The sequence below is a fragment of the Macaca thibetana genome, chromosome 7 (genome assembly GCF_024542745.1).
Source record: "Macaca thibetana thibetana isolate TM-01 chromosome 7, ASM2454274v1, whole genome shotgun sequence".
NCBI lineage: Eukaryota > Metazoa > Chordata > Mammalia > Primates > Cercopithecidae > Macaca > Macaca thibetana.
In genome coordinates, this window is record NC_065584.1 from 12,042,904 (window position 1) to 12,069,167 (window position 26,264).

The 26,264-nt window shown below is 49.7% G+C and overlaps 1 protein-coding gene across 8 annotated transcripts in view; it reads left to right on the top strand.

The window, feature by feature from the left end:
* The window catches only part of SYNE3 (spectrin repeat containing nuclear envelope family member 3), a 124,930-nt gene that overhangs the window by 22,875 nt on the left and 75,791 nt on the right, over positions 1 to 26,264 (top strand). For 2 of the 8 annotated variants that reach the window (XM_050799019.1, XM_050799022.1), the window contains exon 1: positions 11,109 to 11,513. The exons of the other annotated variants lie outside the window; for them this stretch is intronic. In XM_050799019.1, coding sequence (XP_050654976.1) covers positions 11,339 to 11,513 — 175 coding nt within the window. In that variant the 5' untranslated portion in view covers positions 11,109 to 11,338. Of the gene's footprint in view, positions 1 to 11,108; positions 11,514 to 26,264 lie in introns of those variants that run through there. 8 annotated transcript variants of the gene reach the window in all.

Here is a 26,264-nt window from a genome sequence, read left to right on the forward strand (position 1 = left end):
AAAAGGAAGTGTCCCAGCCAAGGTCAACACTGGCACACACGTAGGGAAGACACTTCTCTCCAGACTGCCACACCTGTGTGACTATCATGAGGATACCACCCGACAGACAGACCAGTGTGAGTCCTGGGTCACTAGCCTCCTCCTTAGGGCAGTCAGGGAGAGAGACGGGAAGTATGCATGAGATTAAACTGATAGGATCATTTTATTTATTTATTTTATTTTTATTTGTTATTTTTTATTTTTTTTGACATGGAGTCTTGCTCTGTCTCCCAGGCTGGAGTGCAGTGGTGTGATCTCGGCTCACTGCAACCTCTGCCTCCCAGGTTCAAGCAATTCTCCTGCCTCAGCCTCCTTAGTAGCTGGGACTACAGGCACGTGCCACCATGCCCAGCTAATTTTTTTTTTTTTTTTTGTATTTTTAGTAGAGACAGGGTTTCACCTCATTGGCCAGAATGGTCTTGATCTCCTGACCTCATGATCCGCCCACCTCGGCCTCCCAAAATGCTGGGATTACAGGCTTGAGCCATCATGCCTGGCCCAGGATCATTTTATTTTTTAAAAGTCAGAGGAGAGTTACATTTTACAATGGAACCACACATTTCTAGAACTTATATAAACAGAGACATCCTCAAAGAAAACATATAAGCAGTGCCTAGAATCTTCTTTCCTACAGGAAGTCCTCTTAGGAAAGAGCTCCCCTTACTCATCCTATTTTTGGCTGGCATATTTGATCGCCAAAACAATTGAGTGCTGCAGGTATGGTTATTTCCATTTTTCCGTGGGGGAAACAGGTTCAGAGAGGTTCAGTGCCTTGACCCAAATCACTCAGCAGGTGAAGATGGAGCAGGACTTTCATCCAGAGGGGGAGTAGAAGAGATGAGCCATTTTTGTTTTCAGTGCGCTGTGCTGTGAGCACATTCTTCACTCCTTAGATGCTGAAATTTCGCAGCCCGGCCCAGCCTGGGCGGGCCGTGGGGAAATGCCCTGGTGGAGGACAGTTGGGTGGTGGCTTTCCAGCTGTCAGATCACAGAGACGATCTAGAGGCTAAAGCTCTGCCTCTGCCTTGCTGCTCTCCTGCAAGGAAGCCCACTGCCTTTGTGGCATGGGCAGTGGTGAGTCGGGAGTTGGGAGAATCCATCCCATGTTGGTCCTGCAATTTTTTTTTTTTTTTTTTGAGATGGAGTCTCACTCTGTCACCCAGACTGGAGTGCAATGGTGCAATCTCGGCTCACTGCCACCTCTGCCTCCCAGGTTCAAGCAATTCTCCTCCCTCAGCTTCCCGAGTAGCTGGGATTACAGGTGCCTGCCACCACGCCTGGCTAATTTTTGTATTTTTAGTAGAGATGGGGGTTTCACCATGCTGACCAGGCTGGTCTCGAACTCCTGACCTCAGTCAATCTGCCCGCCTTGGCTGGGATTACAGGCGTGAGCCACCGTGCCCGGCCAAGTGCTGCACATTTTGATTCTTGGCCACTTTCTTCTCTCATCAAAGGTATTCTTCCTGCCTTCCCTCTGCAGAAGTGCCTGTCACAGACAACAGGCCTCCAAGGGACAGATGTTCCAGGACTGCTTAGCTTCAGATGATGGTTTTCCTAATGCACGGTTGCTGTGTCCCAGCATGGGTGCTCCCCTGGGCAGTGGAGGCCTGGGCCCAGGTCTCAGCCCTTGCTGTCTACCCTCTGCTCTGTGAATCCATTTCTTGGCCAGTTGCTGCACTGTGAATCCGTTGTTTCCCATCTAACGGGGTTGGTGATACCTCCCCGTGGGGCAGGGCTTAGTAAGGACCTAATGACAGAGAACTTCACATGGGTAAGGCAGCTTTCGGAGACTAGAAACAAACCCTCATGTACATGCCCAGAGAGACTGTGTGTGGGCGCTGGAGAAGTATTTAGGAGTGACAGCTGCAGCGGAAACAGCCCAAGCCTCAGAGATGATTTACGCTTATACTTTTACATATGGGGAAACCGAGTCTCCACAGCCGAAATGGTTGGCTCAAGTCTTGCAGGTGCTTCAGGGCCAAGATGGTATCTCCTAACTCCCTGACCAGTGCTCTTACCTTACAACCACCTTCCCCAAGAGTTTGTTTCATTGATATTTGTGGTGTAACACAACTTGGGATGGCTGCTTGATGAAGATGAAATGGCAGCGTTCAGCCCGTGTGGTCATCACCAAGGCGTGGACAGAACAGGGTGGGCCACCATGGCTGGTTGGACTCTAATTTAAGCCAACAGTTTTATTTGAGATCTGAAAAGGACTGAGCCCCTCCCAAGTGACACTTGCTGAAATAATGCAGCCGGCTGACTCACTGGGGTAGCCTCATTCCTTAAGGATGGGAGGAGCCTGCATTTGACCTTCACCTGGGCTGGTCTCTGTTTCCTGCCCTTTAAAGAAAGAGGTTGAGATTAGGAGATTTCTAAGGTACCTTGAAGTTCAGATGTTTTCTCATTCAAGGACCACAGCTTCAAAGTAGGTGTTTGGGGACCTGGGTCTAGCCAGTGCAGTTCACCCACTCACCCCAGGAGGGTCCAGATCACTGGCAGGTGACTCCTTGCTTACCCGCCTTGCTCTGAGGATTAGGTTCCACGTTCCCAACTGGTCCAGCTTTCTACAACCTGGGCCACCTTCAAGGACCATCAGGCCCCTAGCTCATCCTGGCCTTTCTCACCTGGACACCTGTGCTCAAGCTGCTCCCCCACTCAGCTCTCCTTCTCCCTGCCCCTTCCTACCAACACCTGGCTAGACATGACCTCCTCCTGGGAGCCCTCCTCAGCCACCTCCTACAGGATTGGTGATCTCTGTTTCCCTGTTCCCGTTGCACTTTGCCATTGATACTAATCCACAGTTTCAAGAGTGATTCCCCACTAGCCTGTGACCTCCTTGACGGCTGAACGTAGGATTATTCATCCTCACATCCCTGCTCCCAGCCCAGAGAGAGTGTGCCATTATTACTGCTCTTATTAAATTAAAAGCTTTAAAATAGGATCTTACAAACTTTAGGGGTGCTCACAGCTCACTTGAATGAAGTATAAAGGGCAGATCCTGATATTTCCAGGACACAAGAAAAAAGTGAGCTCTGGAGCCATGACCTGAGGCTGGGGAGAGAAGGTGCAATACGCATCATCTCCTTCTGTGGCCCCTTTAGGGGACTCTTGGAGATCTCTCTTGGAGATCTCTCCATTCTCCTGGGTTCTGTGGGGGTTGGCCCTGGAACCTTGCAAATATCTCTTGGCTTCCCTGGGGCTCACATCTGATGTTCTCTCTCCTGCGCGTGCCAAGTCTTTCTCCCTGCAGCTTGACTTCTTGTTCTTTCCTCTTCCTAAAAAGTGCCTCCCCCAGGCCTTCCCCTGGCCACACCCTCTCTGCGTTGAGATCTCAGCTCACAGTCACGGCCTCAGAGGGACCCTCCTGCCCACGCAGTGGCACTCATCCCATCCTGCCAACATGCTCTGTCCTGTCACCCTGAAATTATTTGCATTAATTATTTGCAGTTGAGTTTATTGTCTGTCTTCTGCACTAGAAGAAGATAAGGCCAGGGATTGTTATCTGCCCAGAACCCAGCCATCAAAGCTGCTCAATACTGTACATATTTCTAGAATGAATGAATGAATGAGTGAATGGGCCGATGGAGTCCATTGGGTGCCATCTAAGATTCCTGCATGGTTCATCTTTACGGCTCATATCTGCTCAGTGCTTACTGAATGTCTAAGTGCTCTCTGCCTTTTCTCTCTTTATCCTCACAACAGCCTAATGAAGGATGCTCTGATGTTGTTCCCGTTTGGCAGAGAGGTTAATTAACCCATCCTCAGCTACCTCAGTTAGCAGTGGAGTTGGAAATTGACCCCAGGTTACCTGATCCCAGAGTTCTGGCAGGTAACTACCAGGCTACACTGGCCCTTCCACGCCAGGAGTGCTGTGGGCTGGAAGTGGCGAGTCACTCAGCCTCCTAACCAGGCATCTGGTTCTTTCTCCACAGTCCCCAGTGGCTCTCACACTGCCAGGCCATTCCTCAAAGGAAATCCTTTCTGTGGGACCAGTGTCACATGGGCTAGGAACACCAAAGATTTTCCAGAGCCAGGGCCCACCCCGGAGCCTGTCTTCTCTGACCACATCCTTTTCTCCTAGGGAACCCCCTCTGCCACTTGTTCACTAGCTGTTGAGAACTTGGTGACCACAAGCCACTGGCTGTAGGGTTGGGTGTGAGCCGGTTGGGGTTGTCAGGTTAATCTCTGTCATTTATCCAGCACCAGGCAGTGAGCAGGCCTGGCTTCCGTGATTTGCCTGTTTATCTGTTTGCCTTTTTCAAACTCAGGTTTGCTCAGGCATAATTTTAGAAAATTGATTTTTTAAAAAATTTCATCTTGTGGCATCTCTTGTCTCACTTCCCTCTGGGTGAAACCACTCGAATGCCCAGGGAGGGGGATCCAGGCCAAGCTCTTCTGGTCGCAGTCTTCACTTGCTAATGTGCTCCTTTGAGGGGGTGAGAGGATAGCCCCGTAAGTTCCTGTCTGCGTCTCCTGCAGGAAGCTGCAGGGTTAGCCATGCAGCGCTTAGCTGGAGCCAGCTTTGGTTTGGGAGCCAAAGAGGCACGTGTTTGTGGCTGGGATCTGGGCTCTTCTGTTTTGTAACCAGTGCCTTGGGCAATGGCATTTCTTCAACGTACTGACACTGGCTGAGGAGGACACGAACTAGGAAGACGCCAGAGACATGGCCCTGCCCTGTGGGAGGAGTCCAGTGGGTGAGGTGTGTGCTTTAAACAGTCCCATCCTAGGAGACGGTGACTCCATGAGAGAGAAGCTCAGGGGGTCGGGAGAGGCACCAGGAAGGACCCTTTACTTTTGCCCAGAGGCACAGTCTTTCTGGGCCTCAACTCTCTTCTCTGTAAAGTGGGGATGCAGGTGCCACACTCCTTGCCTTGCTGGCTGTGTTGTGAACTGCAGACCACCCCATGGAGGTAAGGGGTCATCACTATTGTTAGTTTAGCCAGCAGAGCAAGGCGTCACTGGTGCCGTCTGTGCAAAGGAAGTTCGACTTTCGACTGTGGTGGAGTTTCTCTCTGCTCCAGGGCGTCAGGTGGAATCCTGCAGATCTGAGCTGGAACCCTGATTTTGTCACCTGTGGCAAGTCACATAACCTCCATGGGCCCGGCTATCACACCTGTAAGATGGGGCTGGCCACACCTTCCCTGCAGAGTCACTGTGAGGCTCAGATGAGATAACAGATGCGGGGATTCCCAGTAAACAGAAAGTGCTGGGTCACGCCCATTCCCATGGATTCCCTTCCCAGCCTCTCCAAGTGCTCCCTCTTTTCTTTGGGTGCTCATTAGCTGGGGAGGTGACTTTGCCATTATGCAGGTCACTTGGAAGGGAGCTCAGCACTTCTGCCTGCCTCTGCCCCCAGCATGGGCAGTGAGTTGAACAGGGCACAGCTGCTGGTGTGTCAGCCCTTGGCTCAAGTGTTGCTGGCCGATGCCCGTGCCCTGGCAGGTCTAGGAAGGCATGATGGGCCAGAGTCGACCCAGCTAAGCCTGCGCCCGTGTGCACAGACGGTGTCCCCCCTTTAGAGGTATATAGGGTGCAGACCACACACCTTGACCATTCATTGCCTGCCCAGGGCACCAGCCATCTGCAATTGGCCAATGTGGCTTTTTTCTTTTATGGAATTAACTATGGAGAAAAAAGTCAATATCACCGCAGCAGGTCCTGCTGTCTCATTCCCAACCCTGAGCCTCGGGGTCCTCCTCAATACCTAAGCCTCAGGATGGGCTTAGACTAGGTCAGATCTTGGTGAATTTGGACTAGGGGCTACTAGTAATTGCCAGGATAAATTTCGTGGTACAAGCCCAGGGCATTGAATGACAGCCACTCCCTCTTCATCTCCTCTCTATCTTTTTTTTTCTTTTTTACTTTTTCTTTTAATCTTTCTCATTATATGACCTTCTCATAACCACCTGGGCTCCACCCTGGACCAATGAATTAGAGAGCTCTCTGGATGTGGGGCTGCTTACCTGTAGCTTTTTAAAACTCCCCAGGTGATCCTGATGCACAGGGATGGTTGCGAACCTCTGGATTTTGTCTAGGAGAACATCTCAGTGAGTTGCTAATGTGTTTTTAATAGCTCTCCCACACTTGCCTCTGTCTCTAACAATGAGCAGGCCCCAGGTGCAAACTAGCAACATTATCTAGAGTTAAACACTGTTTATGTTCATTATTTTATGATATATGGCAATTGATCCCAACCCTGTTTTTTATTTAAGGTAAAAATATATTTCTTAATCCAGCTATAAGAAAAAAAAAGAAAAGAAAGAGGTAAAAAGAAAAAAATCTTCATTTAAAATAAGTTTAAATGGGTCAAATTGAAGAATATTAATTAGAAAAAAATGTGGATGTGTCTGCATGGCAGATATAGTCAAAATCATGACTAATGCACAAATGGCCACGCTGTGAAGACGTGGAACTAGATGACCTCTAAGGCCCAACATTCTGACAGATCTGAGGGCTGCCCAATGAGATCGCTAACCCAGGACCATTGGCACCAGCCACCTGGACTGGCAGAGAGTGGGGGAAGCAGGCTTGAGAGTGGTTGTATGCATAGCGGGGTTTCCCAGTGTGGCTTTACCCAGAGTTCTCCAGGGACAGTGCAGCTAGATTCTCTCTGTTTCAATGCATTTGCCCTCTTGCTCCACCTTCCCCAGACCATAGGGGCAGCCTGAGAAGCAACCTGTCCAGCAATCAGGGCCATTTCCCTGGGGACAATGCTGCCATGTAAACTCATTGACTGCAACATTACAAGACCCCAGCGCCCACAGGAGCCCAGCTTCTTCACTGGTGCTTGGGTGAACCAAGCCATGGAGGGAAGTGAGTCACCCAGAATCCCAAGGCAGGACCCAGCAGCACTGCTGCTTCCCAGGCCTGGATTTTGTATATCAAATAGGGCTCCTGCCCCCAGGTCTTAAGCTCCCCAGAAGGGAAACAGAAACAGAATGTGATATAAACAGGCCCTGCCTGGCCCTGGCCAGCTTTTTCCACCTGTGTCTGGTGGCCCCTGCCTGTTATCACTGGAGAGTTGGCTGGTGAGCCTTTCTTTTGTGAGTGATTGCGTGAGGCTCCTATTGTCTTTTTTTTTTTTAAATAGAGGTGGAGTCTCGCTATGTCGTTCAGGTTAATCTTGAACTCCTGGGCTCAAGTGATCCTCACTCCTTGGCCTCCCAAAGTGCTGGGATTACAGCCATGAGCCACCATGCCTGGCCTCCTATTGTCTTTTAACTGATGTAGTAATTCACACCGTGGGCCCCTGGGAGGGTGGGGCCCAGTCTAGCAATGATTCAGATAGTGCTTGGAGGACGTGGGGAGATGGTTTCAGTAGAACAGCCGTGACGGTGTGGGGGATCCTCAGCTTAGTGGCAAAGGCCCCCTAAATGACTGTAAGTAAGATAAATGCCAGATGGAAAGCCCTGATGAAGACACGATTCTTAGCATTTGGAAACCTTTGCCCATCAGCAAAGCTGGCTATCCGGATTGTGTCACGGTTTGCTGAAAGCACTAGTGTAGAATTTTCTAGGAAAATGGACCTGCAGGAATGCCGTGCTGATAGGCAGAGGGTGGGGTGAGGTAATTCCCTTGGGCTGATAAATAGCACTGGCCTCTGGAGCTTCTAGAACAAACTTTTTTGGTAAAAGGCCAGAAAGGAAATATGTAAATATATTTTGGCTCTCCATCATATCGAGAAAGCAGCCACAGACACTATGTAAATGAATGGGTGTTGGTTGTGTTCCAATAAAACTTTGTGGACACTGGAATTTGAATTTCACATAATTTTCATATGCCATGAAACATTATTATTCTTTTGATTTTTTCCAACCACTTAAAAATGTTAGAAAACATTCTTAGCTTGAGAGCTGTACAGAAACAGGCAGTGGGCCGTGGTTGGCAGCCTCCTGTTTAGAAGCCCCGTCTGCAGTGGAGGGTGAGTCTTGCAGGTTTGAGCTAGTCACTCTTCTAAGAATTTCAGTTCTTAAAAATGTAGTTCTGGCCGGGCACAGTGGCTCACACCTGGAAACCCAGCACTTTGGGAGGCTGAGGCAGGAGGATTGCTTGAGCCCAGGAATTTGAGACCAGCGTGGGCAACATGGTGAGACCCATCTCTACAAAAAATATAAGAAAATTAGCTCAGCGTGGTGGCCCATGCCTGTGGTCTCAGCTACTCGGTAGGTAGAGGCAGGAGGATCACTGGAGCCCAGAAGGTCAAGGCTGCAGTGAACTGCGATCACACCACCGTGCTCCAGCCTGGGCAACAAAGAGAGACCTGTCTCAAAAAAAAAAAAAAAAAAAAAAAAAAGTAGTTCTGAAACAAGTCTCAATCTTGTGTCTACTGTTTAAAATAGAACCTAGTGTTAATTTGTTTGCTCATTTAGCAAATATTAATGGTCTAGTGGTTAAGAGCAGGGGAAACTTGTCATATACTGGCTGTGGGACTTACGGCAGGTGGCTTAGCCTCTCTGAGCCTCAGTTCTTTCATCTGTAAATAGGCAGGAATAGTAGGACCTACGGCAGCAGTGAAAGGATCCTTGTAAGACTGAGCCCAGTGTCTGGCAGATAGCATGCCCTTGGTGAAGGTTTGCTATTACTCTCTCATGTCTATAAAGAGTTAGAGATTGGTACACAAAGGTGGATGGCAATGCTTACCCTGCATGGTAGGGGAGGCCCAGAGAAGTTAAGGGGCATTTCCAAGGTCACAAGCTAATAATAAATGCTAGAACTAGAAAACAGCGTGAGCCACAAGACCCAGCCCTTTCCATGCGACGCCCTTGCAGGGGACTTGAGGGTAGATTAAATCCACTTTATCTGGAGGCTGGCTAATGGGATTAATTTAATCATTAGCACCTTTCCCATGAGAGCTAGAGCTCTTGTAACTCCTCATCCCCGTGCCTCAGATTCTTGGGGAGACCCACATTGTTTGGGGGACCTCAAAACTGGGAGTCAGACCTCCAGCAGCTTGGGGCGGCACCAGCCTGACTGTATTCTGTGAATGTCTTTGGTGGAAACTCGCTGCTTGACATGGAGCTTTACTTTAGAAACCTAGAAACAAGCATCTGCAGAAGACTCAGTTTTTCCGAGTCCTGTGGTTTCTGAGTCTCTGCGGGGCTAGTGGAACGGGCTCTGGAAGTCAAGATTGTGAGTAGCTGCTTTTGAATAATGGAATCCTCGGGGCCTTGTGAAATGAATCCCAGAGGTGAGTTCCTGACCGGTTTTCCCTGCTGGTTTTCCTTCTGCAAAATGGAGATGGTGGTGTCCTAATTAGTTGCTCGTTGCTTCAGTTTGGCACGTGGTTGCTTGCGGGGCACCCACAATGGGTCTCCTTCTGAATGCACAAAGACAGGCCGGGGAGGAAGCCTGTCCTTGGATTGTGGAGGCCTCAGGAGATAAAGCTCAGATAAGGAAGACAGTGACTGGATCTGAGAGCCTGTGGCAGCTGTGATTAGGAGCCAGCCGGGGAAGATGGGGCCTTAAAGGCAGGACACACAGGCTGTAGGTGGCTGTCCGGTCCATAACCCAGAGCAAGTCTCCCTCTCCGCCCTGGAGGAAAGGCTGCTGGTGAGCCTGGCTAGTTCTGAGGATGCAGGCTCCGGGAACCCAGCCCCTGTGAGTGGCTGGAAGGTGGGGGTGGGGGTGGGGTGGGGTGTCAGTAAAGTGGGGGACAGTCTGGGGGTCTTGGAAGGGGATATGAAGATGAAAGTAAGTGTGACCAACTGTCCCTGGTTTGCCGAAGACTAAGAGGTTTCCTGGGGTTTGGGACTTTCAAGGTTAAAACCTGGATGGTGTGCATCAACTCAGGATAAATTGGTCATCCTAGGTTAAAGTCACGCTACTCTGACTGTAGCACTGGGCGGTCGAGTCATTGGTAGAAAGAGTAAAGGGGGGATCATCTCTCCCCTGAGCCTTGTTGCACCCTCAGACTAGATTGCCCCTTCACAGTGCTCCCAGAGCCCCCGTGCTATCCTTCAAGGGCCTGTGTGCTCCCCCAAGAGTCTGTAAAGGCAGAAAACGCCCTTGTGCTTGGGGCCAGCTCCTGCCTGCTCTAGGCCAGCGTGTTTTGTAAATACTGTTGAATGAATGAATGAGGCTTGAGGCTCTCCACCTTCATTTCTTCCCCGCTGAAGACAACCTACTCAGATGCTAATTCATGCTTTGCTGCTCTGCACATCTTGTTCCTTCCCCCCATGCCCTTCCCTCCTGCGGCCACCTCCTCCACTGTCCTTTCAGCTCAAGAGTCTCCTTCGCTGTGACTGCTCCTGACCAGCCCTCCTTCTGAGTGGAGTTTCTCCTGCCCCTGCTGTGTCCCCTCTGAACCGAACCTCACTCAGTTCCCTAATCGGGCCTGTTTGTGAATGCATCTTTCTCCCACATGCGCTGTGAGCTCCTCAAGGGCTGGTGACCAGCTTAGTGTTTCCTCTGCTGTACATGGCACCTGGATGCCCCATGGAGGTGCCTTGAGAGAATGAATGGAGCTGAACACACCGAGCACAGATCCGTTCATTTCCTCACTCACCAGCTCCTCTGCAAGGCCTCCTGTATGACAGGCACAGTCCTGGGCAGTGGGGTGGGAGTCATGGACAAGATTGGCAAAGCCTTTGTGCTGTTGGAGCTCGCATTCTAGAAGGATCTAGAGTCAACAAGCAAGCAAATAAATGAGAACATATGAGAAGGATGCGTGTGCTCCGAAGAAAACACAAAGGAGAAGATGAGTCACCTGAGCTCCTGCCAGCTGCTTGCAGGCTGGGATGGAGTCACCAGCTTCATGGAGCGGACATTGCTGAGGCCCAGCACATGTGCCCATTCTATGGAGGCAGAAGGCATGCATTGTCCCCTGGGTCGTAGCATAGTCAACTTGGGCACAGTGGCTTTTGCCTTTCATGCAAAGTGTGTGGACTGTCAGTCCCTTTAGAGAAATTCATTAAAGCCAGTATTGTCTGAGAGGAGAGAGAAAATATTTTAGAAAGTCAGATGGGGTTTTGTGCCTGGTGTGGGAAGCAAGCGTGTGTCCTTCCCGCTTCACCACTCCCCCTCCCCCACTGGGAGTACAAAGAATGGGGCTCGTGTGCTGGCCGTCCGCCTCTTCCAGTTGGGTGGGTGGCCTTGGAGCTGTAGCTGCAGCAGGAAGGGTCAGTGACTCTGCTATGGGGCTGCTGGGGAAAACCCAGGGTCCTGCAAGGGAAAAGGTGTTAAAATGGCCAGCCACTGTCCCTCGGGCTGTCAGGGAAAGGATCAACAGGGATCATGAAGTTGGTTGCTCAGCTTCCAAGCGCTGCACACAACAGTGGGGCATTGTTCTCTGGGTCTGATGGGGAGCTCAGCCCCGGACACAGGCCAGCTCCAGGAGGAAGGCAGCCTCCTCCCACTGAGTCCGGCTGGGCCAAAGCAGAGTCCCAGAGGGCAGTTTCTCTCTGCTGCCTGGCTGTGGGCGGCCGCTGGTGCTGAGGTCTGGGGACTCAAGAGGACACCTACGAGTCTGCAAGGTAGTCACTCACTCCTGCGGGTAGCCCCTTCAGGTTGGGAGCCGCAGAGAGCAGTGGGACAAAAGGCAGTTCCTAGGCTGGGTGCCTGGCTTCTCACAGGCACATCGTAAACCTGGCGTCTCAAAGTTCTGGCAGGAACAAGCAGGTACTAATTATAACCTGCACAGCCTGTTAATGATCGACCTCGGACTCCAAGGAGGTGAAGGGTCTGGGGAGAAGGTCTCAAGGGTTGTCTGGATATTTCAGATATAAGACAGGAGGTAGGCTGGGTGCAGTGGCTCACGCCTGTAATCTCAGCACTTTGGGAGGCCAAGACGGGTGGATCACCTGAGATCAAGAGTTCAAGACCAGCCTGACCAACATGGTGAAACCCCGTCTCTACTAAAAATAAAAAAAATTAGTCGGGCATCGTGGCGGGTGCCTGTAGTCCCAGCTATTCGGGAGACTAAGGCAGGAGAATTGCTTGAACATGGGAGGCGGAGGTTGCAGTGAGCCAAGATCGCGCCACTGAACTTCAGCCTGGGCAACAAGAGCGAAACTCCTTCTCAAAAAAAAGACAAGAGTTAGTGATACAGGGGGCTCTTCTAGGTAACTCAGTGACATCATCCTGCAGCCCCAGCAGAATGAGGACAATTTAAAACCGCCCGGGCTCTGCTAAGGTATCGCTTGATGTGTGACCTTTGGCAGGTTACTTAGCCACTTTGAATCTAACCTCAACTTCTTTATCTACAAAAAGAAGCCAGTCATTCTGGTTTAACGGTGGGTGGGAGGACTCAATGAGCTGATGTGTACAAACTCCTCATGGGTACTTAGTAAAGTGTTAGTTCCCCGTCCTCTACACTATGAAAAATCCTGGAAGACTTTCTGGAGGTGGTGACGCCAAAGCCAATGGGTGAATGTAGCCAGGCAGAGAAGGGCGGAGGGACCAGCAGGAGCAAAGATCAAGGGGAGAAATGATGCATACAGGAGACACAGGTGGCTCCTGCTACAAGCAGAGGAGATGGAAAGTAGGGGAGGCTGAGGCTGCAGGGATGGATGGAGAAGGACTTTGAATGTCCTGTTAAACACCTTGGACTTTCTTGGGTGGAGGCTGTCAGGCACAGGAAGCATTCATTCAGAAAAGCCTTTGACCCTGAGCCTTTAGATGCTCGTTTCTGCCAAGAGAGGACTCTGGTCCCACTGCCTCCTGCAAAACTGGCAGGTTTCCTGGGAAATGAATGGAAGCATCCTCGTGCCTGAGCCTCTGGATCCAGGCATGGATTTGGCTCTGCCAGTCAAGGGCCCAGGCACTGCAGGGCCATGGATCTCCCTAAAGGTTCAGTGAGCTCTGAGATTCACTCCCGCCAAGAACTCCCATTTGAAATGAACCCTACCATTTCTCAGGCTGGGGTGCCAGTTATTAAATTAAAAGTGAGATTCAAATGGTTCTGTGTTGTTTTTGTAAACCAGAGCTGAAAACTGTGGAGAGTATTTTTTTTATCTGGAAAGTAAAGCATGCCAGGCTTTCTAGTCCGCCTTGTCCTGCTGCCATAGACCCAGGGCCAGCCGGATCCAGCCTGGGGGAGACTGACAGGTGGCTTCTTTGTGTTGAGGGCCTATGGTGCGCCAGGCTTACTCAATGCCAGGCTCTTTGCATGCTTGTCATCCTCATTTGTAAAATGAGGAAACTGAGGAACAGAGAGGTGAATACACTTGCCTGAGTCACACAGCTAGTAGATGGAGAAGCCAGATGCAGTCCTATTCTATACATACTTCAAAGTCTGTGCCTTTTGTGTCTCATGTAATGTGAATGCTGGACTTAATACTCTTAACTTTTTCTGAAAGTCTAGTGGAACAATGAAATCTTTTAATTTCTAGGCCAGGAGTGGTGGCTCACACCTGTAATCCCATCACTTTGGGAGGCTGAGGCAGGCGGATCACCTGAGGTCAGGAGTTCAAGACTAGCCTGGCCAACATGGCGAAACCCTGTCTTTATTAAAAATATAAACATTAGCTGGCTGTGGTGGTGCATGCCTGTAATCCCAGATTTCCGGCGAAGTGAATGGAATCCCAGCTACTTGGGAGGCTGAGGCAGGAGAATGGCTTGAACCCGGTAGGTGGAGGTTGTAGTGAGCCAAGATGATGCCACTACGCTCCAGCCTGGGTGACAGAACAAGACTCCGTCTCAAAAAAAAAAAATAAAAAAAATAAAAATCTTTTAATTGTGATTAAAATGTAACTTTAAAAGCCTCTATTTTTTTTTAACTGTTAATACCATTTTAAGGAAATTGAAATCTTAGAAACATAGCCATGATTTTGCTGCTCTGTGATGCTACTTTTTTCCTTTTTTCCTTTTTTTTTTTTTTTTTTTTTTTTTAAAGAGATGGGATCTTGTCCTGTCACCCAGGCTGGAGGGGAGTGTAGTGGCGCTCCTGTCACAGCTCACTGCAGCCTTGGATTCTGGGCTCAAGAGATCTGTCTAAGGCTCTCTAGTTGTTGGGATTACAGGCACGTGGCACTGCATCCGGCTTCATTCTTCATCTTTTTTTTTGACAGTTTTTGAATGATTTGCACAGCAGGGGTCGACAAACTGTGGCCTGCTGGTCAAATGCCACCTGTTTTTGTAAATGAAGTTTTGTTGGAATGCAGTCATGCTCATTTATTTACATGCTATCTGTGGCTATTTTCATGCTACCATGACAGATTTGAGGAGATGTGACAGAGACCATATGGCTTGCAAAGCCTAAAAGCCTTGCTCTCTGACCATCTCTAGAAACAGTTTGCCAACCCTCGTCCTAGAGTGCGGCGCTTTGCAGTCTGCTCTTTCTCTCTGCAGACCGTACATTATTCTAGGGCGTTAATTTCTCATTATAAATGGCCAGAATATGCCGTAGAGTGGGTGGATGTCACAAACTTTCCTTGCTGGACTGTTATATTGCATCTTCTTTTTCTCCCCTCAGGAGAACTGTCACATTTGCACATTTGTTATTTATTTAGCAGGCACTTATATAGCACCTACTGTGTGCCAGCATTTTTCTAAGCACTTTACCAATATTAACTCATTTAGTCTTCAGACCTGCAGTGAGAAGTTTATGCTAATACCATCCCCATATTATAGATGAGAAGGCAAAGTCAGAGGAGTTAAATATACTGGGCTAAGACCGCGTAGCTTATTTGGCAGCAAAGTCAGGTTTGAATCCTTAGCAGCTGTTAGGAAGTGTCCCAGGAAAAGCAAGCCTTTGTGAATCCCTGTGTGAGGGGACAGGGGCTGGGGCAATTTTCTCACCAGGAGTGAGCCCTGCCAGACCCTACCTCAGCCCAGCCCTGGAGCCTCACACCATCCAGATTTGACTTGGCCCTGATCTTCCAGCTTGGGCCAAGTGACCACAAATTTTATTTCTTTGTTTAAAATGGCCCTGAAAAGAGGGCCAGCAGCTGATGCTGATGAGAAAGTGCAGAGGCCTAAGAAAATAATGACTCCGGATCAGAAAAATACCATTTGGGTGTAAGAGTACGAGAGTGGATGGCTGAGCCTGGCAGGAGCTCTGCTTTGTGGCCGGAAGAGTCCACAGCTTGCTCACTTGTTAGATAAATGGTAACTCTGCAAATATTTGAGTTGCCTGGAGAAAACAAAAATGTAACGTAACTATCCAAGAAAAAGGAGGTGGTTCAAGAAAGTTTGTGATCTTCACTCCATAGAATATTCCGAGCCATTTACAATGAGAATGTAATGATGGACACCGTGGATTGCTTGTGGCAAGCATGTTCTTCGTCCTCTGTGAGATAGGGGGTCTTAGGGGAGCAGGAGGGAATCCCAGACGTTCTCACCAGGAGAACAAGCTTCCTAAGATTTCATGGAGCCCTCGTGGCCCATCCAGGCACCCCCACTCCAATGCTGTCAGAGGAAGCTGGTTAAAATCCCCTGCTCAGAGACATTTTAGAATGTGAATTTAGCCAGGGCTTCCCGCAGAAAATTCATGAATGGGTGGATTCCAGAAGATCCCGTGTTAGGAAATGCCACGTTATAGAGACTGGAGTGGAGGCGGGCAGGGGAGGGAGTCCACAGTGTTGAGAATCCTCCAAATGCAACACTCACTTTCCAGAAGATGAAAGACACACTGACCTGTGTCAGGGCAGGACGCGCTAATCTGTTTGGTTCATCTCTGTGAGCTTCAGCACTGACCACAGTGTCTGGCATGGGCTTTGAAGTAATTGTTATTAAATGAATTAAGCATCTCCCAAGCTTTGGAAAGGAGACAAATTGGGGTCTGGCATGGTTCTTGGTCAGAAGACAAGATGACCACAGCCCAACTCTCTGCCCATCCACTTAGGGTCCTTTTAGGGCACGGCCTTCATCTTCTCCCAGCCCCTCTGAGTGGAATGAGAGGTGGGAGAGCCCTGGGTTTTGGGGCCGCTGCCCTGTTGAGCTGCTCTGCCTGATTCATTTCAAGCCATACTCTTGAGAGACCCACTGAGGAAGCCTTCGCAGGCCCAGCTGCCATAACCCTAAGCCTGGCTGGCTCCTCGGGCTTGTCCCAGGCTCAGGAATGCTCACAGGGGATGGTCCAGCCTGAGCCGCTGGGGCTTACCCTCCACCCTGTCTGTCTCTCAGTCAGTTGGGAGGGAGATGGGAAATCCTGTTCTGAGTCAAAAAGGAACCCTCCTCCCTTGCCTTCCTGATTCACTTCCTCATTCTGCCGACATTTTACAGCCTGGCACAGGCGCGGGAGCCACGCAGGCCTGGGCTTGCTTCTGACTTGGTGTCTCAGTCACTGTCTGACCTGGGCAGGAGAGCCAGCCTCAGTTTCACCATCTGTCAGGCAGCATGATGACCCCTGCTTTGAAGGTTGATGGGGGCCTTCATGGTGTCTGCCCAGTGCCTGGCATGCAACAGGCCTCACACGTGGGAACTCTTGCCATTGTGAGTAGCATTTGGTAACATTTTACCCAACCAACAGGAGTCTCCTTTGGCATCCTAAGCTCAAGACCCAATGATAGCCTTGACACCTACCAGGACAACCATAGGGTCGCAGATGAGCCCAGAGCAGGAGATAGGGTAGCAGCAGGCAGGGGACTCCTTAACTGTGAAACAGCATTGTCCAAGATGGGCCCGGCTGGGCATTTTGCTGGGAAAGGGACTGTAAGGACAGACTGGGCACAGACACTCTTGGAAAGAATGGAGGCTGCTCTCACAGTTCATTAGATATTGGCAAGCTTAATCAGTTCTTAAGAAAAGACCCTTCTATCTGAACCCATGTCTTGCTTCTCTCTCTCTCTCTCTCTCTCTCTCTCTCTCTTTCTATTGAGTCTTGCTCAGTGATCTCGGCTCACTGCAACCTTCTCAGTGCCCAGTGATCTCGGCTCACTGCAACCTTCGCCTCCCAGGTTCAAGCTATTCTTCTGCCTCAGCCTCCTGAGTAGCTGGGATTGCAGGTGCCTGCCACCACACCCGACTAATTTTTGTAGTTTTAGTAGAGATGGGGTTTCACCATGCTGGCCAGCCTGGCTCAAACGCCGGACCTTAGGCGATCCACACACCTCCGCCTCCCAGAGTGCTGGGATTACAGGCATGAGCCACTGCACCCGGCCCCCATGGCCTTTTTTTTGAAGAGCAGGTTTACAATAAATAGGATGCCTTAGGGTTAAATGGCGCCTTGCAAGGCATCTCCTAGCATGTGACTTAAGGTGCCCTGTTGCAAGGGCCCTGCTTGGTCCAATGTGGTTTTAACACCATTGAGCAGATGCTGCCCGGGCTGCCTGTGGGTCCTGTCACTGGGTAGGCTGTGCCACTGTCTTGCTCACAAACCCTCACTGGCTCCCTATTGCCCACAGAGTAAAACCCACACAACCCTTTGGAATCCTGTGCCGTTCAATCCCCTCAACCTGCTCTCCAGTACGGCTTCCTCCCATCTCTCTTTGTTAACAATTGCCAAGCCCGTCCTGCAGCCTGAACTTGGCCTTGCACTTCCCCACCTCCCAGCTTTTGGTCTCACCAGTCCATCCATTGGTTATGCCCTTTCCTACTTCTCATCTTACTCAGACCCTTCTCATCCTTCACATCCCAGCCAAGGTGTCCCTTCCTCCGTGAGCCTCTCCTGGAATCTTCATCAGAATCATTGCTCCTTTCTCTAGAATCTGTGCCTCTGCATTTAACACCCATAGCACTCTCATTTACAGCTCGTGATCTGGAGAACCTGAGCTTGAAACCTATAGGCCCTAGTGGCACAGTGCCAAGTGCCAGGCACATCTGGATGTGGAAGTCAAACAGTCTTTTTTTTTTTTTTTAGAGTCAGGGGTCTCACTGTGTTGCCCAGGCTGACTTCAAACTCCTTCCACCTCAGCCTCCTGAGTAGCTGGGATTGCAGGCAGGCACCACCACACCTGGCTAAATGGTCTTAGATTTGAATTCTTGCCTCCCAACTACTATCTCTTGAATCTTGGGCAGGCCATGAAACTGTTCAGCTTCAGTGTTCTCATCTATAAAATGGGAATGAATATTAAGACCTACCTTTCAAGTATAAATTTTTTAAAAAAAATTATCTCAACAAATGCTGTTGAATTGAATTGAGTAGCTTTCACGGGGGGGAGTTTGTTCCGTGCCGGAATTCCTACCACCAAATAATGGGCTGTTGGGTTGAGAATCCTGGCACTCAGGCTATTTGTATGCTGCTGAGCGCATCACTTAGCTTTATTTTCCTCTAAGGCTGTCCATGGCGGCTGGCTTCCCACAGCGATGCAGCCACTGGTGGCCACCCCTCTTCTCCCAAGCTGGCACTTTGCCCATCCCATGAGGCTGCATTCAGCACCTCTTTTGGGAGGCAGAGTTTGCTTCTGTTTGTTTTGTTGTTTGATTCAAAAATTTCATGCCATTTATATAAGGCCTATAAGACCAGTTTGGAGGCTGAAATGGTGTCAGGCTCTCAGAAGCAGTCTGACTCAGCAGCTGGGACAGCTGCAGCTGCGGAGTTCAAACACTTAGGTTCGAATCCCAGCTCTGCCTCCTGGGCAAAACCAGTTCGGAGATTTTATACTCCAGTTATCTCACTTCTCTGAGCCTCAGGTTCCTTATCTCTGAAATGGGCATGATGATACCAACCATGAAAGTTGTCTTAAAGAGCAAGTGCATTAATAAATGCTTGGAGAGGGAGAGGCATATTAACTAGCACCTAATGCCTGCTCAGTAAATGGAACGTACTATTCTCCATTTTGAAAAAAAGATCTCAAGCAGTTTCTTAGCTTCCTTTACGTTGACACCCCATTGATAAGGTACAGGTTTTAGCTTCCTGGAAGGAAAACCTTCCTTTGAGCCTGAGCTATGTAACAACAGAATAGGCTGCCTGAAGGAGGTAGTGAGCCACCCATCACTGAAGGTGGTCAAGAGTCTTGGGAGCCTTCGGTGGGTGTATTTTTAAGGAAATTCAAGCAGAGGTGGTTGGTTAGATTAGGTCAGTTTTAATGGTCCTCCTAGTTTTGGGATTCTGATGTTTTTACAAAACAGTTTTGTTGAGATATAATTCATATAATATACAATTCACCCATTTAAAGTGTACAATTCAGTGCTTTAAAAAAAAATAGAGACAGGGTCTTGCTGCTCTATTTTTAAAAAAAAATAGAGACAGAGTCTTGCCAGGGTGGTCTCAAACTCCTGGCCTCAAGCAGTCCTCCCACCTCAGCCTCCCAAAGTGTAGGGATTACAGGCATGAGCCACCTTGCCTACCCTCACTGCCTTTTAGTATATTCACAGAGCTGTACAGCCATCACCACAATCATTTTTAGAATATTTTTACTACCTCCAAAAGAACCCCTGCACTCCTTAGCGGTCAACTCCCAATCCTCCCACTTCCCTAGCCCTCGGCAACCACTAATCTAATTTCTGCCTCTGTAAATTTGCCTGTTCTACACATTTCACATCCATGAAATCATACAGTACACAATCCTTTGTAACTGGCTTCTTTCATTTAGCACAATGTTTCCAAGGTTTCTCTACATTGTGGCATATGTCAGCACTTCATTCTTTTTCATAGGTGAATAATATTCCATTGTATGGATAGACCACGTTTTACTTACCCATTTGTTAGTTGATGGACATTTGGGTTGCTCCCACTTTTTTTTGGCTATCATGAACATTTGTGCACAAGTTTTCTGTAGACATGTGTTTTCATTTCTCTATATGTAAGAGTAGAATTGCTGGATCCGGTGGTAGCTCTATGTTTAATATTTGAAGAACTGCCAGGCTATTTTCCAAAGTGGCTGCACCATTTTCTGTTTCTGCCAGTATCATATAAGGGTTCCAACTTCCCTATATCTTCACCAACACTGGTTATTATCTTCTTTTGATTATAGCCATTCTAATGGGTGTGAATTAGTATCTCATTTTGGTTTTAATTTGCATTTCCCTGATGGCTAGTGATGTTGAGAATCTTTTCTGTGCTTTCTGGGCTTTTCAGTGTGCTTATTGGCCTTCTTAGATGTAGGTATGGTTTAAAGAAATGTCTATTCAGATCGTTTGCCCATTTTATGATTGGGTTGTCTGTTTATTATTGAGTTTAAGAGTTCTTTGGACATTCTAGATATAAGTCCCTTATCAGATATGTGATTTGCAAAAATTTTGTTCCATTCTGTGGGACATCTTTTCGCCTTCTTGATGGTGTCACTTTTTTTTTTTTTTGACCTTTTTGCCTTTGAAGTACAAAAGTTTTAATTTTGATGATGTCTAATTTATCTATTTTTTTATTTTGTTATTGTGCTTTTGCTATCACATCTAAGCAACCATTGCCTATTCCAAGGTCAGGAAGATGGACGCCTATGTTTTCTTCTTAAGAGTTTTATAGGTTTGGCTCTTACATGTAGGTCTTTGATCTATTTGGAGTTAGTATACAGTGTGATGTAAGAGTCTAATCTCATTCTTTTTCATGTGGATGTCCAGTTGCCCCATCACCACTGTTGGAAAGATTATCCTTTTCCATTGAATTGTCTTGGCACCCTTGTTGAAAATTAACTGTCTGTAAATAGGAGGGTTGATTGTTGCTTTCTCTGTGAGTCATTTTGAAGAAATAGAATGATCCTTCTCAGAGGTACAAGATAGGTCTTGGCCATCACTCTACACTGAGCTGCTGCCAGATCTTGGGCGGGTCTGTTTCCCTCCTTAAGTCTCCCCATCTATAAAACGGCACAGCCAGATAAGAGGATTCCTAAGAACAGGTCCAACTGTGACATGTTAGCTGGGAGGTTTCCACAGAACCTTTCATTGTTCATTGGCTCACTGGAATGTCCTGTCATCCCGCGAGGCCTACCCCACCACCTGAGATCTAGAGACAGCCTCAAATCTGGGGGCAGTTCAAGCAACTCCCTACCCTGATCTGGCCCCAGAAAAGCCAGCCCTGCCTTTCCAAGAATGTTGATGTTGTGTGTATTTATTGAATAAGCAGCACTGCCCTCCTCTGTGCCAGCTGTGTCCCAGGCCTGAGGATACTGAGGGGATGAGACATAGCCTCTGCTCTTGAGGGGGACATTCTAATGGGAAGACAGACACATCAACAGATGATGCAGAGCTGACTGGGGCATGCTGGCTGGTACTGCGTGCCACAAGCTGCAGATGCGAGAAGGTGGATGGCAATGCACGGCCTTGCTGATAGGGCTGCAGGCCTGGCCACCGTGGTGAACACTTGCCCTGGGCCATATCTGAAGAGTGTCAGGTTGAGCTATGGAGTCAGGCCACCATGGGGAACTCTTCATAGCTCTTTCATCTGCCACCCAGTAGCAGCTCTTGCTTGACTTACGCCTTTGGCTCTGCAGCCAACCTCAGCATGCTGACCGGGGGCTTGCTGGACACTTGTCTATAAGCTCAGTGTAGTTCAGGGTAACAGGAAGCCTCTGCAGCTGGCCTGCCTGAAGTTCAATCTTGGCTCTGCATGCTTTTGGGAAAGTTATTTAACAGCTTTATGCCTTATTTCCTATCTGTAATAAAGGGCTGGTCATGGCATCTACCTGATAGGATGTTTGCTTCTGAAGCCCTGTATAGTGCTGTAGAAAATAGCTGGGCACAGAGCTAGCGCCTGCCAAGGTCTCCAGCTGTTGCAGGTTGGAATTAGAGCTTGGAACAATATAGCATTTACTCCAGCCTGCTGTGCATGCTATAATCGGTTATAACCCATGGCTATTACACGTTAAAATGTGGAATATGGTATAATTAGCCTTTGGGTTGCCAGAACAAGAGATGACGGTGATAGTCCTTTACACTGGGATAGGGCAGGGCCTCTCAGCAGCGTGTGTTTTCCTTACTAACTGATTCTGTTAGAAAAAGCCCCAGGGTGAATCAGACGTGCCCCTCTCTTTCACAACAGCCTTCCAACTGAAAGCTCACTCGTCTCAGAGCAGGTGGAAGTCAGGTGTGCACTATTGCTCCCCTCTGACCATTGAGGAAACCGGGGTTTGGGCGCAAGTTGGTGGTGGAGCCCACACTGGAACCATGACCCCTAACCCCATTCCAGAGCCTGTTCTGCCCCCACTCGTGACCTGAAGAAAGCCTCTTATTTTGGGGTTACAGAGTCTGTGCTGAGGCCCACTCTTGCCTCTGATTCTTGCCTTTCTCAGTTCCCCTGAGCCAGCAGCACGTGAAATCAAGGACTAATGAGGGCACAGAGATGTCCATTCTGGCTCCACACTTCTTTCTTTTCATAAAAAAATAAGCCAGGCCTGGTGGCTCATGACTGTACTCCCGGCTACTTGGGAGGCTGAGGCGGAAATCTTGGGCCCAGGAAGTTTGAAACCAGCCTGGGCAAGATAGCAAGAGCCTGTCTCTAAAAACAGTCAAATAAAAGAAACTTTCTGAGTACCTACTAAGCACCAGCCGAGGTAGGTGTTGTAGTTTATATTTTCCAGATGTATCTTTCCATTCACAAATGTGTGTGAGCACTTACTGTGTGTCAGTACCTGTTCCATGCCACGTGTTGTGGTTAAAGTAGGCAAAGGCTGTGCCCAGAGGCAGTTTATGTTCAAATGAGAACAACAGACTCAGAGTTCAGAGGAATTGGACTGGAATCAGGTCCCTGAACTTAGAAGTTGTTGATTTCCAATCCTTATTCTAGGAGACCCCCTGGCAGCTGCACGAGTTGTTCAGAAATTCCAGGCCCTACACAGGAATCTGTCTGGGACCTGAAGGAGATGGGAGAGAGGCCCCGTGGATGTGCTGCTGGGGAGCTCAGAGAGCCCCATGCACCTATGGGTGACTCCATTTGTCTTCTGCTTTTACTGGCTTTGGCTCATGGTTGGTTCATGGTGCTTGGTTCTGTCCTCAGAGAGTTGCCTGCATTCAGGGAGTTGGCTGTCAGCACCCTGAGAATTGGAGCAGGTCCCTGTTGGCCATGTGTTTTTGTCACTCAGTCACTCAGCTGCTCACCCCCTTAGCCTTCAGCCCGCAGGCCCGGTGGTCAGCACAGCAAGGAGCTTTCAAGGAGGAGATCCCTGGGAAGCGCTCAGCACAGAGTCTGGGAGCTTAGCTAGGCTGTCCTCTACCACAAATGCCAAAACCAGTGAGAAATGCAAGCCACAGTGAGCCAGCATGGCATACCTACCAGAAGGGCTAAGATGAAAAGACTGACCTTACAGTGCTGGCAAGGCCATGCGGGAACTGGAGCTCACACATGGCTGCTGGGTATGTAAAGAGGTGCAGCCACTTTGGAAATGAGTTTTATGTGAAGTTTAAAAATTTGTGTGTAATAAAAACAAAAAAGTTTAAACCCTATATTTTGGCACAGTCCTTTTCAATGGAAAGACATTTTCATCCAGTAGAAAGCTGTCATTTCTCAAGTCCGTGTTGATAAGAGCACAGTCTGAGGATGTGTTCTTGTGCAGCCATAATTTTGCTTTAAAAGGGTCTGTCCATGGGCCGCTGGGGTTTAGGGTCGAGGAGGACTGTGGTGAGGTGTGTGGGGTCATTGTGCCATTCCTGCTTCTTTGGGCTGCAGTACAGATGGCCCAGGAAGAGGGAGATGTCTGGGAAGGCAGGGCCAGCTGGCCAGGCAGGTCTGGGGGGTTCAAGGAGGTTCCCTCTGTGGGGAAGACTCTGTCTGAGAAGGCATGAGGCACTGGTGGGGAGGGTGAGGCCTGGCACCTCTGACTCCCAGGGCCAAGAAGACATTGGGAGAGGGGTGGGGGATGGCCTGGGGGACAGGTGTCAGTGCCATGCTGTCAGGGGTGCTGGGTGAGTCACTGGAGAAGGTACAGGCAGGTACAGGGACCAGGGGTCAGACATCCTGGCTGGTTCTGCCTCACTGGGCCAGATCTTCTTGAGGGTGATGGGGGCCTGGGGCCTGGCTCGGTACCTGGGATTAGCCTGGCCCCAGAGCATATGGGAGCTCTCCTCTGGGGCCAGGGGCCTGGGGATTTCATCTATGGGCACTGGGGAGTGTGTTTCCGCTGCAAGGTGTGCCGTCGGGGAAGGGCTGCTTTCCCAGGGCTTCCAGAGGGCACAGCCCTTCTCCCTTCTGCCTGGCATGGTGCGGATGGAGCTGATAAGGGGTGGTGGGGGTGCAGTGTACCCCTTGAGTGCAGGCTGCTGTCCGCACCTCTGTCCCTCCCCTGACCCTTGTCCCAAATCAGACTCTGCTAGTCCTCAGGGTTGAGGTGGGAGAAGCTGCATTCATTCATATTGACTCAGAGCAGGCACTGAGCTCAACGGGGCAGGTGAAGTGGGGAGCAGGAGAGATGAAGGGACAGATATTTATCGTCCAGTGGGATCCAGGCTGAGACTGACATCTGCATAGGAGTGGCCATGGCTGGGTCAGTCATTCAGGGAAGGCGTCCTGGAAGAGGAGCCATCTGAGCTGAGCCTGTGGGGCTGCTGGGTTTCCTAGAGGGAGTGGTGTAAGGGGAGAGGGGGAGGAGACAGCCTGGTGAGGGCAGAGGGAAAAACACGCTGAGCATTTCAGCATTGCTGGGAGGTCTAGGGGCTCTGGGGCAGGGGTGGCCATCGGAAGGTGGGACTGCAGAGCTCCTGGCACCTGTAGTTTAGGGTGTCCTGTCCTTGGTCGGGGAGCAGCCGACTCCCTCAGTTTACCTTCAGGGCATCTGAGGAATGTGTGCGTTTTCACCCTTGAGTGAATGCCTCAGGTCTATTGATTAAGGTGGCTCCAGGGAAGCTGTGTGAAGTGAAGCCCATTGGAATCTGGGGAGGGAGCCAGCAGCCCCGCCTCACTCCGTCCTTCTCCAAGAGGAGGAAGCTTGCTCTGCTCTTCAGAAACAGAAGTGACTGATGCAGCTGAGGCAAGAAGGGCAGGGGTTCTTTGCACTTGGATTGCTTTCTGATTTCTAGTCTTGGCCCACATGGACTCAAACCTAATAGCACCCAGCCCCAACTGCCCCCCACACCATGTGGATGAATTTGCCAAATACACACTCCCGCCTACGGTTAGAATCATCTGTTTTCATCTACCAGAGCCTGAGACATCCTCCAAGCCCATGGTTCTCAGAGTGAGGTCCTGGAGCAGCAGTGTCAGCGTTACCTAAATACTCATTAGAAATGCAAATTCTTAGCCCCCACTTTTATAAATTGGGGGTGGGGTCCAGCCATCTGTGGTTTAACAAGCCCCCCAGGTGTCTCTGAGGGAGGCGCCATGTGAGAATCACTGAGCGAATCCACCGTTCCTCAAAGGATTTTGGTTTTGTTTAAATCACAACTCTTGGTGAAATATATTCTACATTTATACATATGCAACGCATCCATCCAACAAGCAAAAGTCTCACAAAACAGTATTTATCCTTTGTCCGTGAGAGGCACTGTGATATTTTTCATTCTATTCTATCTTCTTTCCTTACAAAGCACTTTTGATCAAGACCCCTGAGTTGATTTCACAATCCATGCGTAAGTCACACTCACAGTGTGAAAAACCAGTACCAACCCCGCTGCATTAACTGGCCTGTCCACATCACACCAGTGGCCCATGGCACTCACTGTTCCAGCCAGGCTGGGACCTGTGCTCTGGTACCCTGCCCAGTGCTGACCTGCAGCAGATAGCCAGTGCCCTGCCTGCCTGCCCTCTGACCGGCTCCACCCACACTGCCAGCAGCCCCTGTCACTCTGTGGCCAGGGCTCCTGGGAGCCCCCTTGAACCTGCTGGGAGCTGTCCCCTTCACAGTCTCTGGAGCCTGAGACAATCACACCTGGCCCCAAGAGCTAAGGCCCCACCCCTTGGAGCTGCCCACCCTGCCTTAGGAACATACCTCTGCAGCAGCCTGGCCTTCATCCCTACCGCAGCTGGGGACCTCTTTTTACCTTGCACACACTCTGCCCCCTCCGCTCTGTCCCATTTCCCTCTTAACTGCCCTGATGGCTTCTCTCCCTCTCAAGCACCTGTATTTGTGTGTTGCTAAGGCCAGCACTCCTGGGTGGAAATCCTGGGGTCCTCCAGACTGTGCCTGGGGAACTTGGGTTTCATTCATCGAATAGAGACTGGAAATGGGTTCTATGGTCGGCGTATTTGGAAAAGGAGGTGCATCAGAGAGCAGCTGGCTTTCCCTACCAGGCACCACTGGTCTGTGACAGCGGGGCTGACTTAAAACGGCTTTGGGACCACCTGCCTCCAAAGCAGTCCCTGGCCAGTGTAGAGTAATTTTGTGACTGTAATTGTAGAGTGGGCCTCCCAACCCCTTCCAAGGTGGGACTTCTTGTGTAACCATGCAGAGCCGGTGGACAAAGGGCGGTGTGGCCCTGCAGCCCGCATGGCTTTGGTACAGTCCCTTAACCTGCCAAGCCTCTGTCTGCTCACCTCTAAG